General features: G+C 40.4%; 3 protein-coding genes across 4 annotated transcripts in view; 2 read left to right on the forward strand and 1 right to left on the reverse strand.

Moving 5' to 3' along the window:
* Positions 1-3,445, forward strand: part of LOC145443237 (3'-5' exoribonuclease HELZ2-like) — a 68,608-nt gene extending 65,163 nt beyond the window's left edge. Inside the window, exons 54-55 of the mRNA XM_080321226.1 lie at positions 1,638-1,805; positions 2,342-3,445. Of these exons, the coding sequence (XP_080177352.1) occupies positions 1,638-1,805; positions 2,342-2,571 (398 nt within the window). The 3' untranslated portion in view covers positions 2,572-3,445. The remainder of the gene's footprint in view (positions 1-1,637; positions 1,806-2,341) is intronic.
* Positions 3,446-4,753: 1,308 nt separating this feature from the next.
* LOC145443460 (uncharacterized) lies at positions 4,754-8,481 on the forward strand. The gene is made up of 2 exons (XM_080321428.1): positions 4,754-5,510; positions 5,552-8,481. Exons 1-2 carry the CDS (start codon positions 4,754-4,756, stop codon positions 8,479-8,481), a joined length of 3,687 nt encoding a protein of 1,228 aa, XP_080177554.1.
* Positions 8,482-11,055: 2,574 nt separating this feature from the next.
* Positions 11,056-27,296, reverse strand: part of LOC145443238 (cilia- and flagella-associated protein 44-like) — a 31,443-nt gene continuing 15,202 nt past the window's right edge. For both annotated transcript variants that reach the window (XM_080321227.1, XM_080321228.1), the window contains exons 16-37: positions 26,129-26,386; positions 25,336-25,518; positions 24,841-24,989; positions 24,043-24,255; positions 23,306-23,431; positions 22,120-22,342; positions 21,516-21,667; positions 20,555-20,743; positions 19,412-19,596; positions 18,599-18,716; positions 18,018-18,104; positions 17,685-17,869; positions 16,402-16,516; positions 15,392-15,575; positions 14,876-14,997; positions 13,957-14,133; positions 13,117-13,313; positions 12,704-12,806; positions 12,089-12,211; positions 11,815-11,949; positions 11,663-11,752; positions 11,056-11,224 (exon numbers count right to left, since the gene is read on the reverse strand). In XM_080321227.1, the coding sequence (XP_080177353.1) occupies positions 11,132-11,224; positions 11,663-11,752; positions 11,815-11,949; positions 12,089-12,211; positions 12,704-12,806; positions 13,117-13,313; positions 13,957-14,133; positions 14,876-14,997; positions 15,392-15,575; positions 16,402-16,516; positions 17,685-17,869; positions 18,018-18,104; positions 18,599-18,716; positions 19,412-19,596; positions 20,555-20,743; positions 21,516-21,667; positions 22,120-22,342; positions 23,306-23,431; positions 24,043-24,255; positions 24,841-24,989; positions 25,336-25,518; positions 26,129-26,386 (3,407 nt within the window). In that variant the 3' untranslated portion in view covers positions 11,056-11,131. The remainder of the gene's footprint in view (positions 11,225-11,662; positions 11,753-11,814; positions 11,950-12,088; positions 12,212-12,703; positions 12,807-13,116; positions 13,314-13,956; positions 14,134-14,875; positions 14,998-15,391; positions 15,576-16,401; positions 16,517-17,684; positions 17,870-18,017; positions 18,105-18,598; positions 18,717-19,411; positions 19,597-20,554; positions 20,744-21,515; positions 21,668-22,119; positions 22,343-23,305; positions 23,432-24,042; positions 24,256-24,840; positions 24,990-25,335; positions 25,519-26,128; positions 26,387-27,296) is intronic.

The raw sequence follows: 27,296 nt of genomic DNA on the forward strand, positions 1-27,296 counted from the left end.
CTTTTGACCGTCACGGACCCTCGCGGACCCCCTCAAGTTTTAGTTCAATTTTAGCTCAATTATGGTGCAACCTTCATCTGTCTTCTGCAAATATGAACTGTCGGCTTGTGATAAACATCAAAATAATGATTTTTCTTGAAGATAACATCATACTATTTATGTGGACATTGGAGGACTTTTAATATTTCAAAGCTAATTTTGTTGCTGTATTTCTTGAAGTACGTGGTCGTGTCTTGAAAATCCGCTTTTCCGTTTTGATATGAACGAGGAGTGCCGAAAACCATTTCCGCAAAGACAGATGGGAGCTAATGCAATATTATCGCATAACGCTTCCGACGATACTTTTGGTGTGATCGCAACATTTATGGCACCAAAATGAAGAAAAACATATTTTATGAACATATCAGATATCACGTCCAGCATCTAGCGCAGGGACGGGCAACATACGAACCGCGGGCCGAATTCGGCCCACAAAGAGTTTCTATCGTCAAAGTGAAATCCTAATCTAAAAGTATATAGACAAATTTTATGCTCCAAAGAATGGATCCACGTTTTCCAACCAGAGAAAGACTGCCATGAAACGACTTGTTCTGTTCGGATTTACATATATATTTACGAGCAAACATTTTCGACCATGAACAATTGAACATTAACAAGACAAGGCTGCATACCAATCTAACTGGTGATATGAATTTCAGGGTTGGGGCGTATAATGCTTTGATAGATACGAAACACTCCTTGTTCATAAAAAAGCAGCCTTGTCGATAGGTCATCAGTAATAAGAATGCGCCAAATCTGATATCCGAGCTTTAAGAGCAGGTATATCATTGTCCGATTCATGACGAGTGTCAGCCGAAAATATTCGGGTTCATTTCAATATGAATATACTATTCAATTGTATATTAAAGTTCTGTACCTCCAAGAAGTTCCTTACATTGGGACAAATTATGGAAATACTTCGGAAATTTTTATTTCAAACGACTGTTCACTAATTTGATGAGACTGACAACTTCAAATCGAGAAGGTTTCGCAGACATTGCGAAGTCACCCTGATTGACGTTATTACTATCTCCATATTTTTATTTTTTCCACAAACCCCAACAAATCGTCTTTAACAGCCATATGTTTGTATTAGCAGGTTATTGGAAAATTGGCAATTAAAATGAGTTTCCACATTACGATAGTCCATGTCAGACGATTATTATGATGATATGAGTCATGAGGTTTTAGCAGTTGTGGTGCGAAACTGCCTCATGCTTTCTCAAATTAAAAAATAAAATAAAAATTAGGTTATCAACCATTTTAAAAATTTAGAGGTCTCGCGGACCCCCGGTTGAGAACCGCTGTGGTGGGAGTTAGATCTAATGTAGATTACTGTAATTATTCTCAATTTGGTTAAATTGGTATTTTCGTTTCTAATCCAGCTGTTGGGTTGCGATTTGTATGAGCTCCATGCTTTTCTCTGAATAGTAAAATTAAAGGTATTCACAGCAAAAGATCTCACAGATGAAGGACTCAACTGTAAAGTCATTCCTTAACGCTAACCAAAGCTAACCCATGACCTAATCTCACGTCTTGCCTAAGTGCTTGTGGCTTCATAATATAGATTTCTCACTATAGCTCATGCTACATGACAGGTAGCCAAGCAAAATTTGTTATTCTTTCCACTGTCCGATCCTTGGATGTGTGCGACATTGAAGACAATCCATCTCCAATGTGGAGACGACTGCATTTAGGGTTTGTGACCGATGCTCATCAAGTTAACGTTGCCCTCACTCGGGCCCAGCTTGGACTTTGTATTATCGGTAAGTGATCTGTGAATTTGCTATTCCCCACCACAATCTATGCTTTCGGCCTATAAGACACCGCTTAATCTAAGGCTATAGCAAAAATCATTAATTCTGACAAATTGCGTGATTGCATTGTTCCGTCGCGAAAGATGGATCGTACGGTGCCTCGTAGAAATGCAACTCAGGTTCTGACCTCGATAAAATCCTTGCTCAAGCTCCAAGTCAGAAACTGACACCTGTTTTTGAGTATTGTCAGAGCCACAATTTTTCATAGCTGGGTTACAATTTTTGTCGTGATTTTTGCAGTTGAATATGTATCCATAGGACTATATATAAGAGACAGAGTCACCATTTTGTTTGTCCAAGTGTAATTAGAAGGTTGCAACAATATTTATGCTCATGAGTTCATGATTGAAAGGCTTAGAAAAATTTGACAATTCGTAGGTGAATCTATGAAGTTTAGTTTCGAATTTAAAACCGGTCACCTGAGTTTGAAATATACCTTCTGCGACAGCGTTTCTCTTACACCGAGTATATATTGTGCACTTCAGGAAATAAGAATTTGCTCGAAACCAGTGAGTTATGGGATGAGATTATCGAATCGTACGATCGACGAAATGCGTTGTACAAGGAACCATCCATCAAAGGCAGATCACTATCGAACCACTACGATCGTGACTATCATTATCATGAGTTTGATTCGGAGTACAGTGATTTAAGTGATGATATTTTCAACTTTGATGTTGAATTGACGTACAGTGATTCATATGATGACTCCTAATTCATTCTTTTTCCAAACATACTCCACTAACCCTTATTTTCATAATAGATCACAAAATATTACGAAGTAGAAGTAGCGAGAATTTAAATATACTTGAGTAAGTACCCAAGTAGCGGAAAACTACTTGAGTACTTCAAAAAAGTGGAAGTACTTCGTTACTGACCTCCTCTGACTGTATTTAAGGGTGGTGTAACATTAGAGTTACCATATTCTGGAAATCTGAAAAGATGACACCTTTTCAAAATTTTCAAACTTTGTGGTCGGTTGACTAAAAAAAGGTCAACTTTCCCGTTCAATTCCCGAAAAATACAGTTTTTCTTTCATATTATCAGGTGGTGGTTGACTAAAAAAAAATAAAGGTCAACTTTCCGGCTCAGCTCCCGAAATACCCGCCGGAGCGTTACTTCGGTACTGACTTACAACATCTCAGTCGAATTTGGCCGTAAATTTGACCAAAACTCTCAAAAAAGAGGACAAAACCCGTCCTCCGAGGACACTTTAAAAAAAGTCAAAAAAGAGGACAAATCCTCTTAAAAAACGACGTATGGTAACCCAATGTAACATTGTTATTCAAAAGACTCAGTGATCCACGTGTTCATGCATCGAGTGATGACGATGATGGTCTGTTATTTTTCTTGGTTAATTGGTGTTGTAGTAGCTAGTTATCTTTCTACAGACACCACAAGTTAACTGTATTGTTGGCAATATTATAGAATGCTGCCAAAATATATGTATAATCTTTTTTAGTTGTTAGCTGGGGCGATTCAGATGAGTATTGATGATATTTTCTGTAGAACGTATCACTTACGTATTTGCTACTAGTTTCAAGTGCCTTGGCTACTTGGTCAAAGAATATATTTCAAAAATATACAAAGTGCGGTTGTGGTGTGTGTTGATAATCAGCAAGCAGTCAAGTATATTTTTTTGTCATGATCAATAAATAATTAAATACGAGAAATACTGGGAAAAGAGAAATGACGAATAAATGAATGAAGGGATACGAAATCTTCAAGACATCTGCAGTCTAGTCAATGTTGCGATGAGAGTCCGTGTCGTTACTTTTTGTGGAAGCTAAGTGAGTGACGCATCGTGCACATTCCACGTAATACTTGAAGAAATGGAACTATAAGATGAAGGTCCCATCGAGAAACTGCAATCGTGATGAAGGGTTAAAAATTGATGGCGTGCGATATCGTGTAACCAGGACACCACAGAGAAATCATGTTTGTTACGGTGTATTTTGAATAAATCTTTTAGCTGCAGTGCATTATTTTCAAAATTGCAACTTTAATTTGAGACCACATATTTAGAGCGCAGTGCCCTTTTAATAATTCTTTCATCACTTGGCTTGATTAGGCTACATGACTCGGTTCCGCCTGCATTTGCCATTGTAATTCATTCTAAATGGCCTACTTTCTGACTGCCAATACCACGTCTCTCTTGCCATTCATTGAATACTGTAATTCTAAAAAGGTCTATTCTGGTGACTTCATGTCAAACGGAAAAAATATTAGTCTTCCTTAGACTATCGAATGTAAACATGTTAACATTCGATACTTCATCACTGATCTAGACTACGCGAGTCTTTTCTGCCTGCATTTGTCATATATTTCAAGTAGCGCATTTTTCTCTCTGGGTCTGAGGAGTCGACTTCCCTCTGAATTCTTTGAGTTGGCAAAACATGTATTTTAAGAATACCTGAAGCTTGACCAGTATGTGTTATGTTTCCACATACCTGGAATATTAATAGTTTACAAAACATGGAGCTGAATTTCAGACTTGCTGGCTTGACTACTGAATGTGAGTATGAAAGGAAACTCACGTTTGTTCAGTTTCGAGATTATCTCTGGTAGATAAAATGCCTGTGTGATGAATATGGGCAACTTTGTCAATGACAAGTGACATCCTTGAAATTGCAGAAGGCATATTCGCAACTAATGATGAATGACCAATGGCACTACAAAGGGGCTCAAAAATGCTATTGACATTCTCTTATTTATTCTATTCCATTCCTTATCAGTGTGATTGTGATTAACGTAATTATTATGTGTGTGCTCCCGACGCTCCTGTCACGCGATCGACAGAACGGGCTCGAGGGCGAGAGGACTGGTTGTGCGGTTTTTACTGAAACGTTTTAAATACATTGAACTATATTACAAGCTATCGCGGCCCAATGGCGAATATGAAGTTAACTGATATTGTGAGGAATTATGTAGATCATCCAACGTCTGGGGATTTTGCAAAGTGGGTTGAGAAGCTAGAACTGGTTGCCGAGCTTCAAGAGCTGACGGACAAATTGCCAACTATTTTCCCATTGCTATTGGATGGTGCTGCATTTGCAGTGTTCAAGCAGTTGCCAGAGGCGGACAGAAAGGATTACAGCAAGTCGAAAGAAGCTATTTTGAATGCGTTTGGGGTAAATTGTTACGACGCGTATAGCCAATTCCAGCGAAGAATACTGCTGGATGACGAGCCTGTCGATGTGTACCTTTCCGACCTAAAAAGGCTGGCGCTATTGATTGGGTTGAAAGTGGATGCATCCGAGGCGTTAATTCGGTGCGCATTTGTTAATGGACTCCCATCAGAAGTTTCAAGCCAGTTGAAGTCTGTAGCAGGATTGGACAAAATGAATTTGAGTGATCTTGTTGCACGGGCACGAGTAATAATGTCGGTCCGCAGCAGCTTCAGTGTATCGTGCGCGGTCGGCTCGCGTCAGCGGAAGTACAACTGTTTTTTCTGCGGGAAGCTTGGTCACTTTGCTAGAGAATGTCCCATGAAAGAGCCGAGAAATGACGGTAACGAAACGGTCAGGAGACAACCAAGATGTTTTTCCTGCAGGAAGCTTGGCCATGTAGCCCGACAATGCAGAGCTGATGAACGTAACGAACCGCAGCAGGAAAACTACCAAGGAGAACCGTCAGCACCGGACGCGTTCTCCCGTATTCACAAGTAGCGAAAAAGGTGCTTCCGTTTGTTGTAGTTGTAATTGGTGGAAAACCTCTCAAGGCTCTGGTGGATACTGGGTGTCAGCAATCCGTTGTTCTTGAAGACGTGTGTCGTCGTATGGGATATAACGCTTCTGGTCCTAGAAGGATTGTCGAGATGCTAAATGGAGAAAGTACTAGCTGTTACGGAGAGACCATGGTAACGATGGTTGTAAGCGAGACCAACGTCAGGGTGCGATGCCTGGTGGCCTCCGAGCTGGTATGTGCTGCTGGCTTGATTCTAGGTATTGATGTTATCCAGCAACTGGGCGGGGTATTCGTTGATCCAAATCTGGACGTGTGGTTTGGAGCAAAGGTGTGTGTAGCAAGTGCGGTGGTCGGGACGAATAAACAGTTGCAAATTGACGATAAAGATTTCACTGCAAAATTTGATGGAGCGAAGTGGACTATGGAGTGGAGATGGGAAAATGGCGAGCCGGAGTTGACGAATCAACGTGCCGGATATCAGATACCATCAGAGTGTCGTACATCGTTTGATAATGAACTGAGTCAATGGATCAGAGATGGTTGGTTGGTGGAGTACGATCCTGCTCGTCACGGGTCCCACGAGGGAATAATCCCACTGCTGGCAGTCAAGCAACCGAACAAAGAGCAGAAGGTACGACCGGTGATGGACTACCGCGAGCTGAATTCCCATGTCATGAGTCACCCCGGAATGGATGCGGCTGTATGCCAAGATAAATTGAGAAATTGGCGCCAACGAAGTAATCACGCATTTATCTTGGATCTCCGGAAGGCATACCTACAGATTCACGTGTCAGAGAGGCTGCAAAAATTCCAAGTAGTGCGACATCAAGGAAAACTGTACGTTATGACACGAATGGGGTTCGGTTTGAACATCGGTCCAAAGGTGATGACCAAGATCATTTCTACCGTATTGTCATTGGAAGACGATATAGCAAGGGGAACCGACCATTATATCGACGACATATGGGTTGATGAGAATGTTGTGGTGGTTGAGAAAGTGCGCAGGCATTTGGCAAGTTATGGGTTAGCGACGAAGGATCCAGTTCCGTTGCGTGATGCACGTGTACTTGGATTGCGGGTGAATGAGACCCAGGATGGAGTACTGGAGTGGAGGAGAGATGGTGATCTGCCGAGTTTGGACAGCCACATGACGAAGAGAGGGCTATTTTCTGTGTTCGGCAAGCTCGTAGGGCATTATCCCGTGGCCGGGTGGTTGAGAACTGCCTGCAGTCATGTAAAACGCCTTACTAACGAGATAGCGTGGGATGCGGTAATACCGAATCCAGTTAGGCATTTGGCTGAAGAAATCTTGACGAAGGTACGAGAGAGCGATCCAGTAAGAGGTGACTGGAGAGTATATCGTGATGGCAGAGCGCAAATATGGTGCGATGCGAGCAATATGGCGGTGGCATGCTGTTTGACCGTAAATGGGAAGGTTGTTGAAGATGCAGCATGGATGAGGAAAGAGGACGACGGAACGCATATAAATGTCGCGGAGCTCGACGCTGTCGTAAAGGGATTGAGTTTGGTGCTGAGATGGGGTTTCACAAATGTGGAAGTTGTGACCGACTCGGTCAGTGTGTTCCATTGGGTCACGTCAATATTGGAAGATTCGCGCCGACCTAGAGTCAGTGGGCTAAGTGAAATGATTATTAAAAGAAGATTGGGAATTATCGCGCAGCTCTTTCAGGAATACAGCATGGTGGTCACAATCCGTTGGGTACCATCGTCGGAGAATCTCGCAGATGCACTAACGAGAGTCCCGCAACGTTGGCTAAAGAAGGTGTGTCTTGGAGTAAACCGGCGTAATGAGAGCGTGATTGAACAGGTACGGACTCTTCATAACGTGCATCACCTAGGTGTGAATCGGACGCTTTTTGTGGCCAAAAGAAGCATCGGCGAAGCCGTTACTCGTGATGTTGTTCAACGAGTAATCAATGAGTGCAACATCTGTCGCAGAATTGATCCGAGTCCCGTGAGATGGGAACACGGGCAGCTTTCCGTTCCCGTTGTCTGGGAGCGCCTGGCACTTGACATTACTTACGTCAACACTCGACCATACCTGAGTTTGATCGACTGCGGGCCTAGTCGATTTGCGATATGGCGGGCGGTGCGAAATGAAACGGCCGATAAAATCATCCAGATCCTTGAACAAGTCTTCTCGGAAAGAGGTGCGCCGAGTGAAATTCTGAGTGATAACGGACGTTGTTTAACTAGCCAGAAAATGTGCCAGTTTTTGAACAGTTGGGGGGTGGAACATGTGTTCAGCTGCGCCTACCGGCATTCTGGAAACGGTATTGTGGAGCGGAATCACAGAACTATCAAAAGAATGGCCGCGAGATCTGGAGGTAGTGTTGAACGAATGGTGTATTGGTACAATCACACTCCGAATTCGGAGGATATTGTGCCTGCGGATAAGGTGTTTCGCTATGAATCTGGTTTGCCATCTTCAATGATCCGCGCAAGCAGGAAGAGATTGGACCGACAAAATAGTTCCAACCCATACCGAGTCGGTGATGCAGTGTTCGTGAAGCCACCAAATGCTCGATGTACTACCCCATGGAATAGAGGTGTCGTTACCAGGATTGTCGCCGACGTGGTGGTCGAGGTTGACGGGATGAATCGACATCTTTCTGACGTTAGACTCGCCGTCGGGGATCTACCTAACCCACCAGGAAGTGTTACGACGCGCGAAATCGACTTGAATTGTAGCAGAGGAGATGATGCCATTGATACGGAAAACAGCGGTAACTCGGGTGAAGCTAATGGTCCAGTCGGTACGGAAGAGAATATCACCGATGGGAATAACTCAGCTAATCTGGATCAAACTGGTGATGACAATGTCGACCAAGATATTGAGAGAAATAACTCTGAACATTCGCGACCAAATCGGGATCGAGCGCCGCCACAATGGTTGGCTGATTTTTATGTAGGCTAGATGTTGAGTGTATCTGTACTAATAAGAATAAGTGATTTTTTACATTTTGATTTGTTCGCGCGTAATGCTTATGCCTTGTGATGATTGCGTATACCATGCAAGTTTTAGCCTTCAAGTACGAAGTCTGTATGCTACAAATTCCAGTTATCATCGCTTTCGTCCATCGTTTGAGGCACACCTACACCGCAGTTTTTCGTTTCTTGTATGCCAGTATGTTTTAGCTGTGTGATCCACTTTGTGTGCTTCTAATAGCAAACGACTCGTGTTATTTTGTTTAGAATTAGCCCGTTGGCCAGACAAGTCTTATATAGGCTACAATGCGGGGTTACACTAAAAAGCTTTGAATTTTGTTCAGTGATCAATAGATCACGGGGGTAGGAAGACCAAATGACTCCCCGTCCCCGTCAATATAGATCACAGGCTTATATATCAAAATTTAACTTTCAATTTGATGTACACTGCGTATTGGTTTTTGCGTTCCACACTTATCCCGTTGACTTGGCTTCCCGTGCGATCTTCAGACCAAGGGGAAGTTTGCCGTTTCATGTATACACTGTTTTAGAATTGTTCACCTGATTTTCACGTTTGAAGTTACATCGTTGCGTTATGTGTTTGGTTCCTTTGTGATCTTTAGATCAAGGGGAAGTGTGATTGTGATTAACGTAATTATTATGTGTGTGCTCCCGACGCTCCTGTCACGCGATCGACAGAACGGGCTCGAGGGCGAGAGGACTGGTTGTGCGGTTTTTACTGAAACGTTTTAAATACATTGAACTATATTACAATCAGTATGCAATAATGCATGGCTAGAACAGTTTTAGGCTTAGATACGTAGAACTGACTGACTTTAAATCTACCCAAGTAAGTAAGTAGTTGTTAAAACGGTCGTAATTCGTTCGCATGGACTGTCAAAAGCTGCAAATTGAGCAATGCGGAAGGTGTAGAGAGCTTGAATCATATTGATGCATACCGCGAGATATCAATTTTTGACAGCATATTCATTCGTCCGCATCATGTGATGCAAATGATAGTGTTGATATTGAAATGCGATACTCGAACACCCCGTCTTAGAACATATGGCATGGCGCCCTCCCCCATATTACAAGACCCGTAGTTTAGTCGAAGAGCAATACGGAGAAGTTGTATCGGATACGGTGTTAACACTTTGCGCGATTAGTAAACGTTAATAAAAAATATGGCTGATCGTAAAATGCCATGTGGTCCAGCATTATTTTCGGAAATAGAGGCATTACTTCACTTGCTTTTATACTTCAACATGTATGTTCTTCAGACAAAAGAACTGAAACTAATTAGAACTTAAAGTATGATACTGGGAATTGAGAGAGAAATACCACTACCAAAGAGCGGAAAATATATTTTTTGTTTTTTGTCCAGAAAGTTTTAACGGTGTTCTGCTAAAACAGGTCTAACGCACAAAAAAGTCAGAAATATTTCACATGGTCGACAATGCGGCGTGAACGGAACCACACAACCCACAACCTCAAGTATATTCACAGTAAGCCCATTTACATGGTCAAGTCGTCTTGAAGCCAAGTCGTCTTGGAGTGACGTCATGAGACGGCTTGCCAAAGTGAACGAGTTTACATGGTCATGTTTATCGCATCTCGAGTGATGCGCAGCACTTTGGGATTCAGCTCGGGAATATGCTACGGCAGTTGAGATATCCAGAAATACTTCAACACTATTCTAGAATGACCAAATACACCGTGTATATATTCTGTCTGATAGTGAGTTGGGCAAGTTATATTGTTGGCTGTACTCGCTTCATAAGTTGTGACGCTGAACAAATAAGACCACGTGCATATTATAAAAGCAGTATCATATACTGATAGAGCTTTCACATTCACCCAGTTGAAATACGTGCCGGTTTCGTGAAATATGAACATGAAATGTTGGTATGTTGCTGTAATCTGGATTCGTTTCCAAGTACCGGTACTGTTCAAGCCGTCTCCAAGCGACTCTGCGGAACGGATTGAGCTCAAGACGGATTGAAGCCGTCTGCTTTTTTCTCTTTTTCAAAAACGAGAGAGTCGGATTGGCGAGTCAGCTTCGAAGCTGACCCAAACGGCCACGTAAATGGGCTTATAGACTTTCGTGAAGACATATCTGTCACTCCATATATGTACCGTGCGCGAAACGCGACGAAACTTCTGGTCTTTGCTCAACTTTTAATGAAATTTAAATGTTGGCACACCGCGATTACAGCCCCAAAATTCGTCAGGCTATCTTTCTGATTGGAGGATTACACTACTTCTACTTGACAAACTGAAAATAGCGAGAAGTAAGCAGATCACAAAATTTTACAAAGTAGAAGTAGCGGAAATCCGATTTACTTGAGTAAGTACCGCAAGTAGCGGGAAACTACTTGAGTACTTCGAAAAAGTAGAAGTACTTCGTTACTGACCACCTCTGGTCAGTATAGGTTGTGAATTCAATCTCCTGACCGTGACAGTTGAAGCTGGCAAGTTAGCTGTTCAATCTGCTTGAAGAGTCTGTAAGCTAAACATAACATAAGCCTCGCCAAACTTATGTGTAATAATAGAAAAGAGAGAGTCATCAAAGGGATATTTCTTAATAACTTGAAAACAATAGATATATTCGTGATGAAAAGAAACAGCATTCAACAAATCTACAATTCGCCTTCTCTTGCAATCGGAGGCTGCGCCGGTGGTAGGATGTGTCCGCCCTTCCGAGACAGTAAACCAATCTCTTCTTTTAATGCCTGGAGAGTGATGCAACGTAAACGGGGAAAAGTTGCTAAGCCTAAATTTTGGTTCAGCATTCAGCTATTCAGTACCGTAATTACTAGAGTATATTATACAGGTGTAACAAAGCTCACATACATGACACATTTGACAAGGATTAAATATATTGAGAATGCTGGGATTGAGGAATCCATTTGAATATAAGCTCCATTAGAAAATTCGGATTTTAATTTTATATTTTTTAAACTGGCTAGTACCATGTAAAGTTGCTCCCCAGCCTACTAATCGATTTTCAAAAGTCAGGTTTATGCTAAAAATATGGGTCTTCTGAGTGTGTAAGTCAATACAGCAATAATATTTAATCTAAAATGTAGAAAATTAAGGAAGGGCCAGAGTGGGCAGAGTTGGCTAAGGAAAACTTGTTTACTTGAGAATAATTTATATGGGCAATGTACCTGAATTTCCTGCGCCTGCAATTGAACTAGTTGCATCAACCTTTGCCTCTCTCTCATGTCTGATTTATTATCCGTGCGTTGGTCGAGATTCTGAAACAAATTTAAATCAAACTTTAGTCAAAATAAATGCGGGCATAACGTGAAATTCTTACGACATCCTTCTGTCGGTGGTCCAGATTTTTCTCAAGATGCGTTTTCTCTCTCGCGAGTACGTTATACTTTTCCAAATGGCGCGTGTTTTCCCTTGTAAGCTCTGTGATCCTGTCTTTCAAGCTTTCAATGTGGCGCTGTAAGCAGGCAGAGACTTGATCACATCGGGTTTGAATGTCTTTCCTACTCTTTAGTGATATTTCGGAATGCAAGTCCCCCTCATGCGGATGCAGTACCAAATGCAACAGCTACAAGGCAGAATTCATATATACTCACATCTAGTTTTCGAAGTTTCGCAGAATTCTTCAGCTCTGTGTTATGGACGGTCTGTTTCAATTCTTCCACTGTCTTGTTGACGGTGATCGAGTCAAGTTTGTCCAAGTCGACGATTCTTCCAAACTAAACATCATTCATTTAGGAAATTATAATATCCGCCTCCACTAAAAGCTAAAAATCTCCGTCCTATTGCGGGAATGGTGTCAGCCAACCTCCAAGCCACATTTATGAAGATAAAGGCTTCCGAGCCAAATATAAGCCATGAGAATTATTTTACGGCCTTTCAGGACAGACTGATAATGCCAACCAATAAAGTGATCACATCCATTTTAATACATTAACCACCAGTAACAAAGTACTGCTGTCTGCTGCTTTTTCTAAGTACTCAAGAACGTTTTGCCTACTCTGGCCAAGTTTTGAGACTACTTCCACATTGACGCAAAACCACATACTTTTACACCATGACATTTGTAAAGTAAAAAGTAACTTTGGGATTGCTTTCTATCACTACGCGAGACTATAACAGAATACGTGTCGAAAAAATAACCACAAAAATATGGACAATATGATATGCTTGGCCAAAATCCTGATCGCTAACTCATTGTATCGACCGACCTTCAGAAGCATCATCTGCTCGCATTTTTCTTCGAGCCGTTCGATTTTCGACTCCATGCCTTTCCTGTCCTTGATGAGATGAACGTGCTGCATTCTGGCATTTCTGAACATGAAAAGATGATTTCAACGCACATGCGAAAAAGTCCCGTGCTATTGAACGGTAAGTAGAGAATCCGTATCGAAGAAAATGAAGTACCGGTTTGGTATCGGATAATTTAGCTTCAAATCATACGCGTCATCAGGATAATCTAGGTACTACGACATTTAGACCGTTGGCATAGACCATTGGCTATTCCCTGGCTACTTCACTGGATATGTGAGTTGGCAACATTAGGATCGGCAATCAGATGGAGGGAATGTTCGGGAACGGATGATCAAATTAATTCGTTTCGAGATGCCAATGAATCACTCACTTGAACAGCGATCTTTGTTCCGCTTTCTCGTGCTGCAGTTCTTTTATCCTTCTCTGCAATCCGAGCAGCGACTGATTGGTGAAAACGAGACAGGACGACAAATCGCTGGGCACCGAGCCATTAGAGACGTGCTCCACTTGACTCAGTCGCAAAGGCACCACCACGTCGAGTTCGTTCAATTTGCCTTGCTTTTCAACCTAAAGGAATCATTTATACGTTATGTATTCACAATTTGTATAATACATATGTAACCGAGTTATCTAATGTTACGGTATGTGTAGCATGAAATACGCAAAGCCCAGGTGTTCAAAAGTGATCAGTTTTGGTACTTCAGTATAAGTAGAAGTAATGCAGTGTACGTCCACTCAATTACAAGAAGTAGTAGCAATTTCTGGGATATGTAAAAACTTCTTTTAGTAGAAGCAGAAAATGAAGGTCTGTGGTGTTCAAATACATATCTGGAGGAGTGGGGCATGCTGTAAGAAGTCTGTTGGCGGTGGCGGCTGTAGCAATTGCAAGATGTATCTTGTTGACTAACACAAAACTACTAATGACACTGTATATAGATTCATTCTTCAAACATAGGCTATAAAATAGGACTCTCACAATAGTAAGTGTCAAAAGAGAGTCGTCATTTTAGCTAGGCAAATAAAATAGCAGGTGTCATAACGGTTGGTGTTGAAACAACGATGTCACTGTAGCATTGACGGAGAGTCATTAAAAATAACCCTAATCATTACATGACCTTAGCGCTAACCGTACCACAAGCTAACGCTACTATAACACTCGCATTTTGACAAGAAGCCATCCCAAAAATGCGTTACCGTATGTTTGACCGACCTGAAACTCTTCCAGCGCGTCCTTCGCAGTTTTCAATTGGCTCTCCATGACTTTTGACTTCTTAACGGTCGAGTCCATGTCTTTCTTCTGTTGCTCGGCCAATTTCTTCTCTTCGACAAGGCCTTCTTCGATGTCGAGCCGTTTCTCACGCAACTCGAGAACGCCTCGAAAGGTTTGCTGCGAATGTCGAGAAATGGTATGAAGTACCGTGAATCCCGATAAAGAATCAGGTTCTTTTTATCGCATTTTAGACATTTTTGGTCAGAGCGTAGCAGACGCTAAGCCGGGTTGCCATATAGTCCCAAATTTAATTACTCTGCTTTTTAACCTAGACCCTAACATTTTCATTGGTCTTCGATGAGAGCCCTAAGTGGTCCACGTATCCTTGTTCAAGAACTCCTGCTTGACGCACATGGTTTACGCTTGAAATGCGCCCGCCTTATTTTTGGCATATTCAAAATTTCATTTCTTCAAATGGCAAATAGAACTATGTCCAGAAATGCCATACAAAATAACAATGTCCTTATTTATTAGATTTATCTTTATTTTCTTAGTGCGACGTGATATAAAACAGCACCATTCCTATTTAGAAGATTAGATTTCTCCTCATTTTTGAATCACAACCTTATTTTGTCTTGTTTCCATCAAAAGCAAAGAACTGTCTACCCAGAGTTTTAAGCCTCCCTTACTTTTCCATCCATGGCAACTGCAAACTCGATGATAAAGTTTTTTGTTGCATTGGCGCCAGTGCAATACAATCTACTGCTATTCTGGCCTAAAATCAAATGGAACAGGAAATGGTCATTTTGAGCTCGGTCGGTGCCATACGGTATCTGGAGCCTGCATTTTTCGCTGCTTATCCACAAGAACGGATCCATCTTAAAGCGGAAAAGCGTGATAAGGAAATCGATGACCGCACCTCATCACAGCCTGGCGGACAGGTCGAATCGTCAAAGCCCCCTTCGATGGAATCGTCATCGTCTTCCTCGCTTGACCAATCAGATTCGTCGTCTGATGACATTTCGCTTTCGCCATCTCCCTCTGTTAACACAAACGTTGAGTGGGTGTTATCTTAATTTTATTCGATCAAGTCAACTCCCAATGAGCCACATGTGAGTAATACCCCACCCACAAACCCCTGACAATATCTGATTGGTGAGATAATAACGGTTAAGGGATTATCGTAATATTTAAAAATCGAAAGAGCCAAATCAGCATTTTCACCCTAATTAGGTCACAAGATATGATGATCATAATGATATCATAATGGCAATGATATATATTATTCTGGGATCATCGTTGTGATTTTAACCGCAACTCGACATATCTGGAGGTGCCCAAAAACAAAGTACGTCGACTCTTTCTAAGTACGAGATGTTGCATGCTTGCAGTTTTCGATATTGTATGCAAAGCTAGGCCAAGAAGACACTTTTACCTTCGTCGGGATTCTTCTTCTTAGCCCTCTTGATCTTTTTCCGAAAGACTTTGTTCAGGAAATCGGAAAACTTGTTGTTTTCGCCGATGAGAGTCGCCAAGTTGGCGTTCAACGCCTTCTCGCGATCGCTCAATTTTTCAATGTCTCGCCTTTTCGCCTCCAGTTTGACTTGCATGTCAGCGACCTGACGTGAAACAGAATACCGTAAATGGTGATAGCATAAGCTCTACGTTAACTCCGATATTTTAAGTCAATCGAAATCCATATGATTTGTTTCTCAAAATTTAATTTGACACATAAAATCAATGAATTCTATCATTACATCTTCACGACATCGTAATGCAAGATGAAAGTAAAGTTAGCATAAGAGTGAATCTGATAATCTGGAAAGCCAGCCGTGTCGGTCCACATATTTACATGTTGTATATAGAAAGAGAGATTTACCACGTAAACCGACAAGAAAAAATAAGATTGCACATGTGCAGAACAGTGAAATACAATACCAAATCATTATTGACTGATACAGGTGATATGATTTGACTATCTTCGGGTCAAGCAGCCCGAGTAGCAGATTGTTCAGTCATCATAGAGTCATAGTGACGATAGTGTACAGGGAGAAATATAGCATATGGTGATTATAACCATCCCTGCGGCAACTGCGAGAGTTACAAAATTAAATTAGATAATACAGAAGTAAATAAAAAGGACCAATAATTCACAAAACATAATCCAGGTCATATCAGGCAATTTTAATAGATGGTAAATCTCATAGCTCGCCATGGATAAGGACGAAGGTTACTAGTGAACTTGGTACTTGGTTCATGGTTGTAGATTATGTATTGGGGTCAGGGTTGTGGCAGCTTAAGATTAGGAGCGGCCTAGTGTCGAATTTACTAGTAACCATTGATACTAAAGCAATAGCTCTTCTACAAAGGCTGTTCAGGTTGCTAGGTCCCTTTCATTGAGTTTTCTCGACGTGACACGTAAAATAAAATATTAGAGAGCGGAACCTTTGCATGCATCTCATCCAATTCGATCCGTTTGCTGGTCACACGGCCGGAAAGTGTGGTTTCCCGTTTCTCGTATTCCTTCAGAATCAAGAACTCTTCGAGCAGAGTGATTTGCCTGAAATTAGAAAAGTTTCATCTTATAATTTTAGCAGCTGTCATCAACGATAATCTAAAAGCCTGTGATTTCTTGTCCCACTTTATTTCTTTAAAGTACTTACTTTAGTACACTTCGCACCTTTTATTTTCTACTTGTGCTTTTACCAGTATTGGCACGTCTTAAAAATCGCTACTTCTACTTGTAATTGAGAATAAATGTCAGGGTTGTAAGTAACCAAGTCATAATAAGTCAATCTCACTGTTATAGTTTTGACTCGAGTAAAGTGGAGTCATTCTCAATTCACCATCGAGTCAAGTCCGAGTTGAAGGCAGTGAGTAGAGGGTCGAGACCAAGTCTAAGACATTGTGTTCACTGTTCAGTTTTGAGTTCAACTCACCGTATTCAACTCTACTCAAGCGATATAGAATGGCTCGCATTCATAATATCATAATTTTCCTCAGTCCCAATAGATTTTGGCCCCATTTTCCAAGTATCAGGACTGATGGACGAAATACCAATACCGTGGTGACTTTACTTTTCATCCAAGTCACAATGAAAGATCTGTCTTGGCCGTCCTAGCCTCCGGTCATGTGACTTGGTTCGACTCAAGCACAATAACTCGAGTACAAATCGAGTCAATACACAAATTGACTCGAGTCGAGTCATTTTACGGATTTCAAAGAATGACTCAAGTCAAGTCGAGTCACCAAGAAATCGTGACTCGAGTCGGATTCATCAAAACCCAGATAAATCCAAGGCGTTACTGCTCCGTGCGGTGGAGTAACAACTAAATCTTCATACACTTGATTTTATTCATAAAAAGCAATGTCTTTATCCAGACTTGGTCACTCGCCCAAGAAACCAAAATGCGTGATAGAACCATCACTGTCCTGTCAGCCATACATTTCAGTCAAGCAAGAAAATTGGCCACAGTAAATACTATCATTTCATATTGTCATTGAATTGATTTGGTGTGCTGCATTTTTTAGGCAATTCCACAATTGAACTACCAGGCCAGTGACAGTCCTTTTTTTACCAAACCCAGCTGATCAACCACCAGCGAGCAAATCAAGCCGATATCTGTTATCGTAGTGAAGTCAAGTGTAAATATGACTTGGGTAGCCTACTATTAAACTTATGTTAGGCACCAAGTCCACAGCGGAATGTTAGTTTCGATTCAAAATACCTGAGATCGGCCATTTTCAAATCCACGTCCAAAAACGTTTTCTCGTGCCGAAGCAGATGGAAGTTGGCGTCGAATTCGGTGATGCTCTCCTGGACGAGTTTCAACAGCTGATTTCTGCGGTGTATCATCTTGATCTCTTTGATTTTGCCCATTTGAATTTCCAACGGCGACAGCAGCCTGTCGGGCTGCAAGGAAGCAAAAGGTATTTAGGGAATTGCTTTAAAATTGAAAATCGCATCTCCGCAAAAGATATGTGAGACGCTAACCACACAAATATCGCTTGGAAACATATGGTGTGTTTAATGATTATGGCGAAGTTATTTGAATACATACCCGGGACGGATGACGGCTTCGTAATGGCGTGCTGACGGCAGTCGCGCTTCTTTTACCGTTCGAGGAGGTAGTGTCTTCCTCATCATTCTGTAAAAATTCGACCATGGTTCAAAATAAATCTTGGATTGGATTTGAAACGACAATATGAAACAGGACTTAAATTTGAAAATAGTAAAGCCACTTATCTCTGCCGGCTAGGATTCAGATTACGAAAACCAGGATTCGTGCTTTACTTTTTGATGGTGGTCGGCTGATTTGTTTTAGTCTTAAAAACGTTTTGGGTATCACCGAAATCGTAAATAGCAACAGCAATCAATTATATGAGCAGATACAATAATTTCAAATGAAAATCATGTTTCAGATTTTAGATTCGAATCAGATTCCAAACTTAATTTTGCATTCTAAATTTGTATGTACAAATCTGGTTTTCGCTGAAATTTGTGCAAGACTGCACCAAAATTGAATACTCTCAGAGATTCGGTGTCCAAAGTCAAATCCAGCTTCAAAATATTCGAAAATTCATATGCAGCTCCATCCATAGGTTCGAAACTACTAGGATCTTCAAGAACTCATTCTCTCACCTTGGTGAATCCGCCGAAACCTCCGAAAGACCCACCGGATTGCTTTTTACTCGCGTCCTCTCTCTCTTGCTCCGATATTTGGAACTGCAGCAGGGTCTCGCGTGTGTACTCGTATTTCCTTTCAAAATTATTCCCGGTTATTCATAATCAGCGATTTTGTAATTTTCATCCGCTCAAGACACGAAACATCCATTGCGATGCATGAGACATAATACAATGTAACAAACATTGGAGGTGTTGATACAACTAATTATGGCGTAACGATCTAGTTCATATAACAACCTAGCATAATTCTTGATCTAGCAATGTTCGTTATTTATCTTTTAGAAGTTGATCGAAGATGGCTACTTATTGCAGGATGAATCTAGCGACTAAAAATTTTCGAAAACTTACTCAGTTACGTTGATACAGCAGTTTCGCTCAGTTGTTATGACAATTTCACTCGTAAAGCGCTGCAAACTCACTCAAAATTACTCTCTACCTCATTAAATAAATATGTAAAAATGAATTATTTTTGTCTAGATAATACAAATTGAGTAGTATAAATAAGTAAAACTAGTTTGGTATTCCGAAAAAGTAGAATCACTTTGTACCTGACCAGTGTCCACCTTCATATTATATATTTATATACTCGTAATCATATATAAGACATTATTTAATTATATAAGATATTTGGGATGAATGAAACATAATCATTTACCGGCCATTCACAAGTGAACGAAAGTTGGTGTGAAATGCGCATCTTGAGCATGCCAATAATACACAAAAGATAACCTCTCCTTTCATGCGCGATGACGAATACAGGGATCTTACTTTTCGGGAAGCTCGTCCGGTTTCATTTCCGGCACTTTCGGCACTTGTTTGACGAGATTTTCGTTGAGCCGGTGTTGAATATCGCGGATTTCGTTGACCCAGTTTCGGATTTGCTCAATACGCCTCTGCTTGTCGTCGCGAAGGCTGCTGAAGCGTGTGTTGAATTTTGTCTTTTCCGCGTGAATCTAAACGACAAAGGATAAGAACTTGCGAACATAATCATAGCCGGCGGCACAAACTTTTAACAAATGTAGTATCATAATGTTGATGACATGAAAATGATCAAAGTCATGGCATAGGCTCCCTTCACGAATCTGAGCTAGACTTGTTATCGATTTGGATAATATACCAATAACATAACGTTAATCACAAAATTCCAAAGGTGAATACAATGTCTGTCTCACAATAAAATATGTCATTGAATATATCATCCTTGAGGAGTTATTACAGTACCCATTAGAAACAACACGAATAATAAGTTTATTTCCAAGCATTATGTGAAAATATTTCAGAGACATTCCTTCATCTGGTCATATTATAAAGTCAAATATAGGCCTATATGTTCTATATAAATGTATGTTGTAAAAAGTACAGTGAAATGATAATGTATATGAATGTAATTATGTAATAACACAGTAAATGAGTGGAATAATGAGGAAACAATGATTGACGATGATTAACTCACATCCATTATGATCATAACCATGCTCTAAAATCTTAACAGTCTCCATGACACCACAGTACTTCATACGAGACATGGGGTAATCGCGATTAGTAATCGTAATCGATTACGACGATTACAGCATTTTCAAGTAATCGTAATCGCAATCGATTACATTCATGAAGTAATCACCCCATGTCTGCTTCATACCATTGAATACACCATCATTAAGGGATGTATATAATATATATCAATTGGTAACAGCACAAATTAAAAACTAACCTGGATAATGGGAGCTATTTGCTAACACCATAAGAACAATCAGTAATGATGATTATCCCACGTCCATATGATCATGCAGTTGCCATATTATAAAATCTACGGTTATCGAAATCCTATGGTTCGTTTCCAAACAAAAATATCTCCCGTCGTAAATGAGACAGCGGAATGATTTACAAAGAAATCTACGAGGGCATGCTTACCAGTCCTTGCAGGATTAAGATTTGCGATTTCTTTTTCTCTGTGTCCATTCGCAAATGTTCGGGCACCACGTAATCCGAAGCGGTTTTCAATTTGAAATCTCCGATGTTTGCCTTTGCTTCCTGGATGGCCTTGATGTCGGCGGGGTCCTCGTAGTTATCCTCGGGCTTGTGTTTGTAGAGGTCTTTCCACTAAAATGAAACCTTAGTCTTGAAGATTACCGAAGATTGTAGTGCGCACGTTGCTATATACTTCCGTACATTAAAGTAAAATTAAAATCAAAACCTATATTTTCACACTGTATGACGTTGAAGCAATAAGAAAATTTAATTGATGCTACAAATCTTCTGAAAATATCATACAAAAACCAAATCCGCCTTGTCCAATTGTCACGACGGTAATGCAGAACATTATCTCAATTTCTTATGCAAAAAACACAAGGAATCAATCAAATCAGAATCCAATGCTTATTCTATCACTGGCAAACTTGCAACAATAACTCTAACCGTAAAAAGGATCGGTGCATTCGTGCCATAAATTACTTTCCGAGTAGGCGTGTTCGTATGTAGTTTCACAGTAGCTCTCATCAAGAAAAGAATTATTTACATGCATTGCAGCAGATAATGGGGGTTGAGAATACTCCAAATTATACATTGCTTTATCTCATTATTAGATATGAGAGGAGTGGATATATATGCGAGATCAAACAACGTAAGAATGAAACCTGTTTTGCGATATATGGGACAGCCATTACGTACCATTACATGAAAACCCCTCAATCTTCATTTTTCTAGCTACTTAGAGGCATTTCATTGAGCATTCAAAAACCACGGAGCAAAAAATGGAAACACACAAAGAATATAATCAAGAAATTCCATTAGTTACCCTTATTGATGCGGATTTATATTATGTGGTATCGATACATTTACAAAGATATGGCAATTACAAGACTCTCATTTTCACCTCTTTCTGCCTCTCGTCCCTCTTTCTCTTCGCCTCCTCGGCCTTTTTAATGGCCTTAGCGACCTTCTCAGCTTGCCTGCCTTGCAGCGTTGTCCCCTTCTGCTTCTTGACTGCGCCGTGAAGAAATTCCTGCTGTTGATCGCTGAGCGTATCTAGAGAATTAGTAAAAAATTTAGAGGCCTTGCAGACATGGCAGACATACGATCAGCACGGTTAACATGTCACAGAAGTATTTTATTAGTGTTGTATTTTTGACTAAGTTCTCTCTCGCAAATGAAAATGTAGCATTATCTAACCTAGTATCTGAATAAGTTTAATGTTAATCATCAGTTCAAATCACCACAAGAATGCGATGCTGCAAAAAAAGAATGGAGTCAGAACGATTTGGAGCAGTCTTTCATCAGACATTGGCCAAAAGCATGCAAAGAATAGACATACACACATCTTTGCTATTTACAGTGGTATATTAAGATTTTGATAACTGTCTTAGAGATCAAGTCACAATGAAAGAAATATTATTGCTTCATCAACAGGTACATTAAAAACAAATGAAGTTTGTAAAAATATACCAACAAGGTTAAGGAAGGCTATACCTCCATTATACCTTTTCTCATTTCTTTTCGTTTCATTTCCAAGTTGTCCGATATTTTACGACCTTTGACCGATCCGTCCCCTATACCAGCTGCGGTCGCTCTCTCTTTGATTTGCTTTTCCAAAGCGAAATATTCGTCCCCTAACGACGTGACGCGGTACGAAGACACAGTGTGGCTCGTACGTATTGCGTGAAGCATAATACGAGGACAGTCGATCATCGCAGAGAAGCGGTTCTAAAGAGAAAAAGCTGGTTACGAATTGAAATGTTTTTGTTTGGCATGGTGTGCGGGTAAGTAGCACAGTTAGTGAACCTACTAGTTTCACAATTGTACAGGTATTTTTATGAGATTGGAGCCCCTTAACCTCGCTTTTTATCAAGGAAAGGAAAGGACGTAGTTTAGTTTTGTCCTTGATGTTTTTGCGGCATATACACCGGATCATGATACACATACACACGATCTGTGCATATGCATACCATGAGTGCATGATGTGCATATGCCGCTGGACAAGGAAGTGCAGATATAGCCTTTACGGCTTTCTAAGTCATGCACCACCCCTCCATGCTATCCCAGTAAGGCATGAGCGCCAACCAGGGAAGTCATGGATACCAGTGTTACTAATCAGGTCTTTGGTCTGACCCGGCCGGGGATCGAACCCACGACCTACCGATAAAGAAGCCGGTTTTTATCAAGATTAAATTCTGAGCTTACCGCATATATGTAATCAAATATGGTCCAGCAAGACAATATTCAACTTTGGTATCGCCAGTGACATATTCAAGACATACTTGTAGTAGGAAATTGCTTATTAAAAATATTTTATCAAAACCTCCAATAATCCATGAACTTTGAAATGCGGCTGTAAATACGGCAGTGATTTGTTGCCATGAATCTTGCTTTTCATCGATAACCAAACGAGCTATAAAGGATGCTTTGGCACGAAAATCATGATTAGATACACGTTATGGCCTAATTCATGTGATTCTTATACATATAATGCTGACTCAGCCCCCCAGTTTTCAAATACGACACTAATTCCCCTAGCATTAGCAACCATGAAATAAAGAAATGATGTATTTGGGACCCTCGTGTTTGCATCAGACATAATTATAACCTGACAACATTGCCTTAATGGGTCAATGCAGATAACCCCATTTTGTTTGAGTTATGGAAGGCATGTATTTGTACTTTGCTTACTTTAATTTTCCTTGTCGCCAACGCCAGCTTTTCTTTTTCCCACTGCATTTCTAGTTTGACTCGCTCAATTTTCTTGTTTGTGCTTTCGTGCATGTTCACACGCAGAGTAGGATCCAATTCAAATTCCTAAACGGAAAGAGTAGGATACATTTAAAATTGAGTAAACTTGTTGAGAATAGGGAGTATTCAGGCGGTAAGTAATGTGAAACAAAACGAATTTGGGCGCGATTCGGCCGAAACAGGATAGGGAGGTTTTTTTTGTAAACGAATGTAGTTTCTTTTCAAGACATGGAAATATTTGTGCACTGCTCATATAGACACAAGTAAAACCCGGACGATATCGGAACTTACAGCCAATTCCGATATTGCCGATATAACATACTTAGGCTGATATTTTCTGGTGGTATCACTACGTGACATTTTTCAACAAGAACTCGTAATTGGTGGCAGTAATTTCAAAAATAAATCCCAAAGAGACGTATTTACGACCAAACTACAACTGAGTGAGAATTTAGTAAATCCCATCCCACAGGCGTATATTATAGGTAAGAAAACACAACTTTTAAGCATTTTCATATTAGCAGACACCAAAATGATTTCTTTACACCAGAACCTGGATTCGGCACTACTAGAGTGTGAAAATTGCATACTGAGCTATGGCATTTTTTTGATAGTATAAACTGTGACAACCAAAGTGACACTGTACAATAATTTTTATCGATAAACGATTAACTCACAGATCTATCAAGACGGACAGATTTCGGCAAATCGTCGTTTTTCTTCAGAATTTCCTGAAACTCATTACGAAGTGTTGAAAGCTTGTTGCGTTCCTCAGATTTTTTAGCTTCCGCTTCTTTCATGTAGCGGTCGTGTTCAGCTTTCAACTTTGCATCCTCGATACTGTACGCGTTAGGATCGTCAATATCGTCCGCCGATACAATATCTTCCTTCTGAAGAATTGCAAGTAAAATTGTCTTAATTCTCTCCAACAAACTATTCATATAAAGATATCGTTAAAAAATGTTGCTAAAATACATAGTCACATAGATGATAATTCATGAAAAGTGGTTACACACATTATACAACTAGAATGATGACCCAAAATTTTCATAATACGAAGACTGGCAGTTATGGGGACCAAAAAATTGAAATACAATTTCCCAATTGAGGAAGCTCCCCCACAGAATATCATATATTGTAAAGTTATTTACTATACTACTACTGATCGACTGCTCTGGCATGGCAGTGAATGTGGATATAGTAAATGTCCCGTGGACATTATGAATATGCGGGTGGACATTATGAGTATGTGGGTCGCGTTAAATTAGGGTTAGAGTTGGGGACAGCAGTAATTTGGAGGTTAAAATGTCACGTGCTCAACTATTGTTGCTCAAAAGTGCCTTTTCATTGTGTCGCATTTTAAACTATCATTTGTCACTGTGTCTCATGCTCAAATGTTGTGTTTAATTGTGTAGCACGCTCTAATGTACACCGATCATCGTAAATAGGTATCAATCTGTAGCGGAGAAACTTACACGCGCTGATGGTAATCGCGCCCTTTGCCCTTCCATAGATTTGTAAACTTCTTCGAACGGTAGAAAGTTGTATCCGTATATGTTGCCATCGTTGCCTCCGGTGAAAAGAAACGCGCCGTCGTGACTTTCGGCGATGCTCGATACAAAGCCTACGCAAAATTGATACTCGGATTTACAAAATAAAAATAAACACTCTCAAGTTGACATCACTTTACAATTCAATATATTCGAGATTATCGATTGATATAATTGGCCACGCTGACAGCAAGATTGTGGGAGGTACAGATATAGAACAAAGTAAAAATAAAATGACCAAAATGTTAAAATTAGCAATCAACTGCTTGGCTAACACATGTATCAATACTAAATTGACTGAAAATAATATCGTTTCGATGGCAAAATGCGCACCGAAAATTCATGAGACAGTACATCGGCCAGCCTTAACACAAGTCTTGAACCTCCGATTAGTCGTGAGTTACCAAACGACAGCTTCACCTGTTTCGCAATCGTGCATGCTGAGCTGCCAGTAAGGCAGGGTGACGGAGTCCATTTTGAACGTGCCCATGTCCCAATCTTCCGGAATGGGGTGGGCCCGTATTTTTCCGTTCGCAAAACCGACGAGAAGGCTGTGGGCTCTGTCGCTGTGGTAGATGTGGGTGGCCGGTACATCGTTGCATTCTGGGAAGATAAAAGTCAAAGAGTTAGCTAGCGTCAAAAACTAGAACTTGTTCTGATCATTTCAATATTGCTTTTTCAGTTCCAATTATATAAGAGCAGAAGCACATACTTTACGGTATTCTCTCATTATCGCTCGGCTATATCACTAGAACATTTAACTGGAGACTACAATGTGCATATCCAAAATGAATTTGTATTGAGCGGATCTGCGGTTCGCGACTTCACATGGGAGGACGGAAGTTAAGTAACAGTACAGCTCGACGGATAACATCTGGTTGGACAACTTATTACTTGAGGAACAGCCAGTACTACCTCCTGCAAAATGAATGGCAGCAGTGCCTTATTTTTTGCAACATGTTGTATGTAATGTCATGCATTGCAGGAAAAGCTTCTTGGAGGTACATAACTTCAATTGTATATTGTACGAAAACTTCTTCGGAGTAATCAAGTTGGTTTGTATTGGTTGCATGGTATGCAACTCTAAAATTTCAAATATTGTCGCCAAAATAGGGAATATCAATCTTTGAAATACGGGGACTGCATATTGCAAATGGCTACAATATAATTCACACAATGCCCAGTGATGTCAAATGAAAATATTTCTACTCACCGGGAACACCGACAGCATTGATAGGGGCAGCCGGAGCCACATCGGGGTCGTGTGAGATAGCTTTTTCCGACGAGAACTGGCATTCGTACAGATATCCAGCATCGAAATCTCCGACGGAGACAGCGAATTTTCCTTCTCCCGTGTAAAATGCGGAATATATCGGAGAGGGAGTGGAGGGGATGTGGAGAGGTTCCTCTTCTTCCTCGTCATCCTCGAGCTTGAGGAATTCTCTTTCTTCCTCCTCCGTGAATTCGTCACCTGTAGAGAATTTTATTCGGTATTAGGCTTCGAGTCTCATTCATTATCACATCATGAGTAGGGCGATTTTTTTTACCTAAAACACAAAAGCTTTTGACCTAAAAAATCAAAATTTTGACACTTTTTGAGCTAAAAAAAAAAAATTTTGCCTTACGTATGCAAATTAGGTGTTTTCGCACATAATGTTAAAATCGTCCTACTTATTTTCATTTCTGCTTGAAGTTGTCTGTCCATACAAAGTAGTTAGGCCTGAAATATCGTTTTTGACTTGAAAACTGACAAATCTTTACATGAAAAAACCTTTATTTTAACGAAATCTGGCCCTATGAAGAATTCCAGTAGTTACACCACGTATTATGGTAGAAATAATTAAAAATTGTGTAGTGCAAAATCTACGATACAAACGAAATCGAGAGGGTCAGAACATTTTGACTTAGTGAACAATATTGACAATTTTTGACCTAACCCTTCAATTTTGACAAAATTTTGACATATTTTGACATGTCAAAAAAATCGCTCTAATCATATAAGTATGGGTGACATGGAAAGTTGAAATATGTACCCTTTATGCGACCACAAAGAAAATAATGCAGGTTCCACACCCAAAAAACATAATTTGCTATCGCACCGACCATACCTACTTCATTTGTGACAAAGCTGTGGGTTGATCATGGCTGCACACAGATGTCATTTCCGCTAACGTGCCTAGCTTTGTACTACACGTATTGGATACTGCGATATGACCAACTGAAATTTCAGGGCCTCCAAGTTGGCAAAAAAAGCATCAAAACTAGAATACTCGTTCGTAATATAACTTCTTGTCACTATTCAACTCGGATGATTACAATTATTACTGGAGGGATTCCGGTGAGGTTCGCATCCAAAATCCTGTACATTGTAGTGATTGTAC

The sequence above is a fragment of the Botryllus schlosseri genome, chromosome 7, assembly GCF_051294905.1.
Source record: "Botryllus schlosseri isolate E-star chromosome 7, Bs_hap1, whole genome shotgun sequence".
Taxonomy (NCBI): Eukaryota; Metazoa; Chordata; class Ascidiacea; order Stolidobranchia; family Styelidae; genus Botryllus; species Botryllus schlosseri.

Excerpts from the sequence above, each read along its gene's own strand:
- LOC145443460 (XM_080321428.1), top strand. The coding sequence starts at position 4,754 with ATGAAGTTAACTGATATTGTGAGGAATTATGTAGATCATCCAACGTCT. Across the intron at positions 5,511-5,551 it reads AGCACCGGACGCGTTCTCCC|TTGTAATTGGTGGAAAACCT; the intron begins GTATTCACAAGT and ends CGTTTGTTGTAG.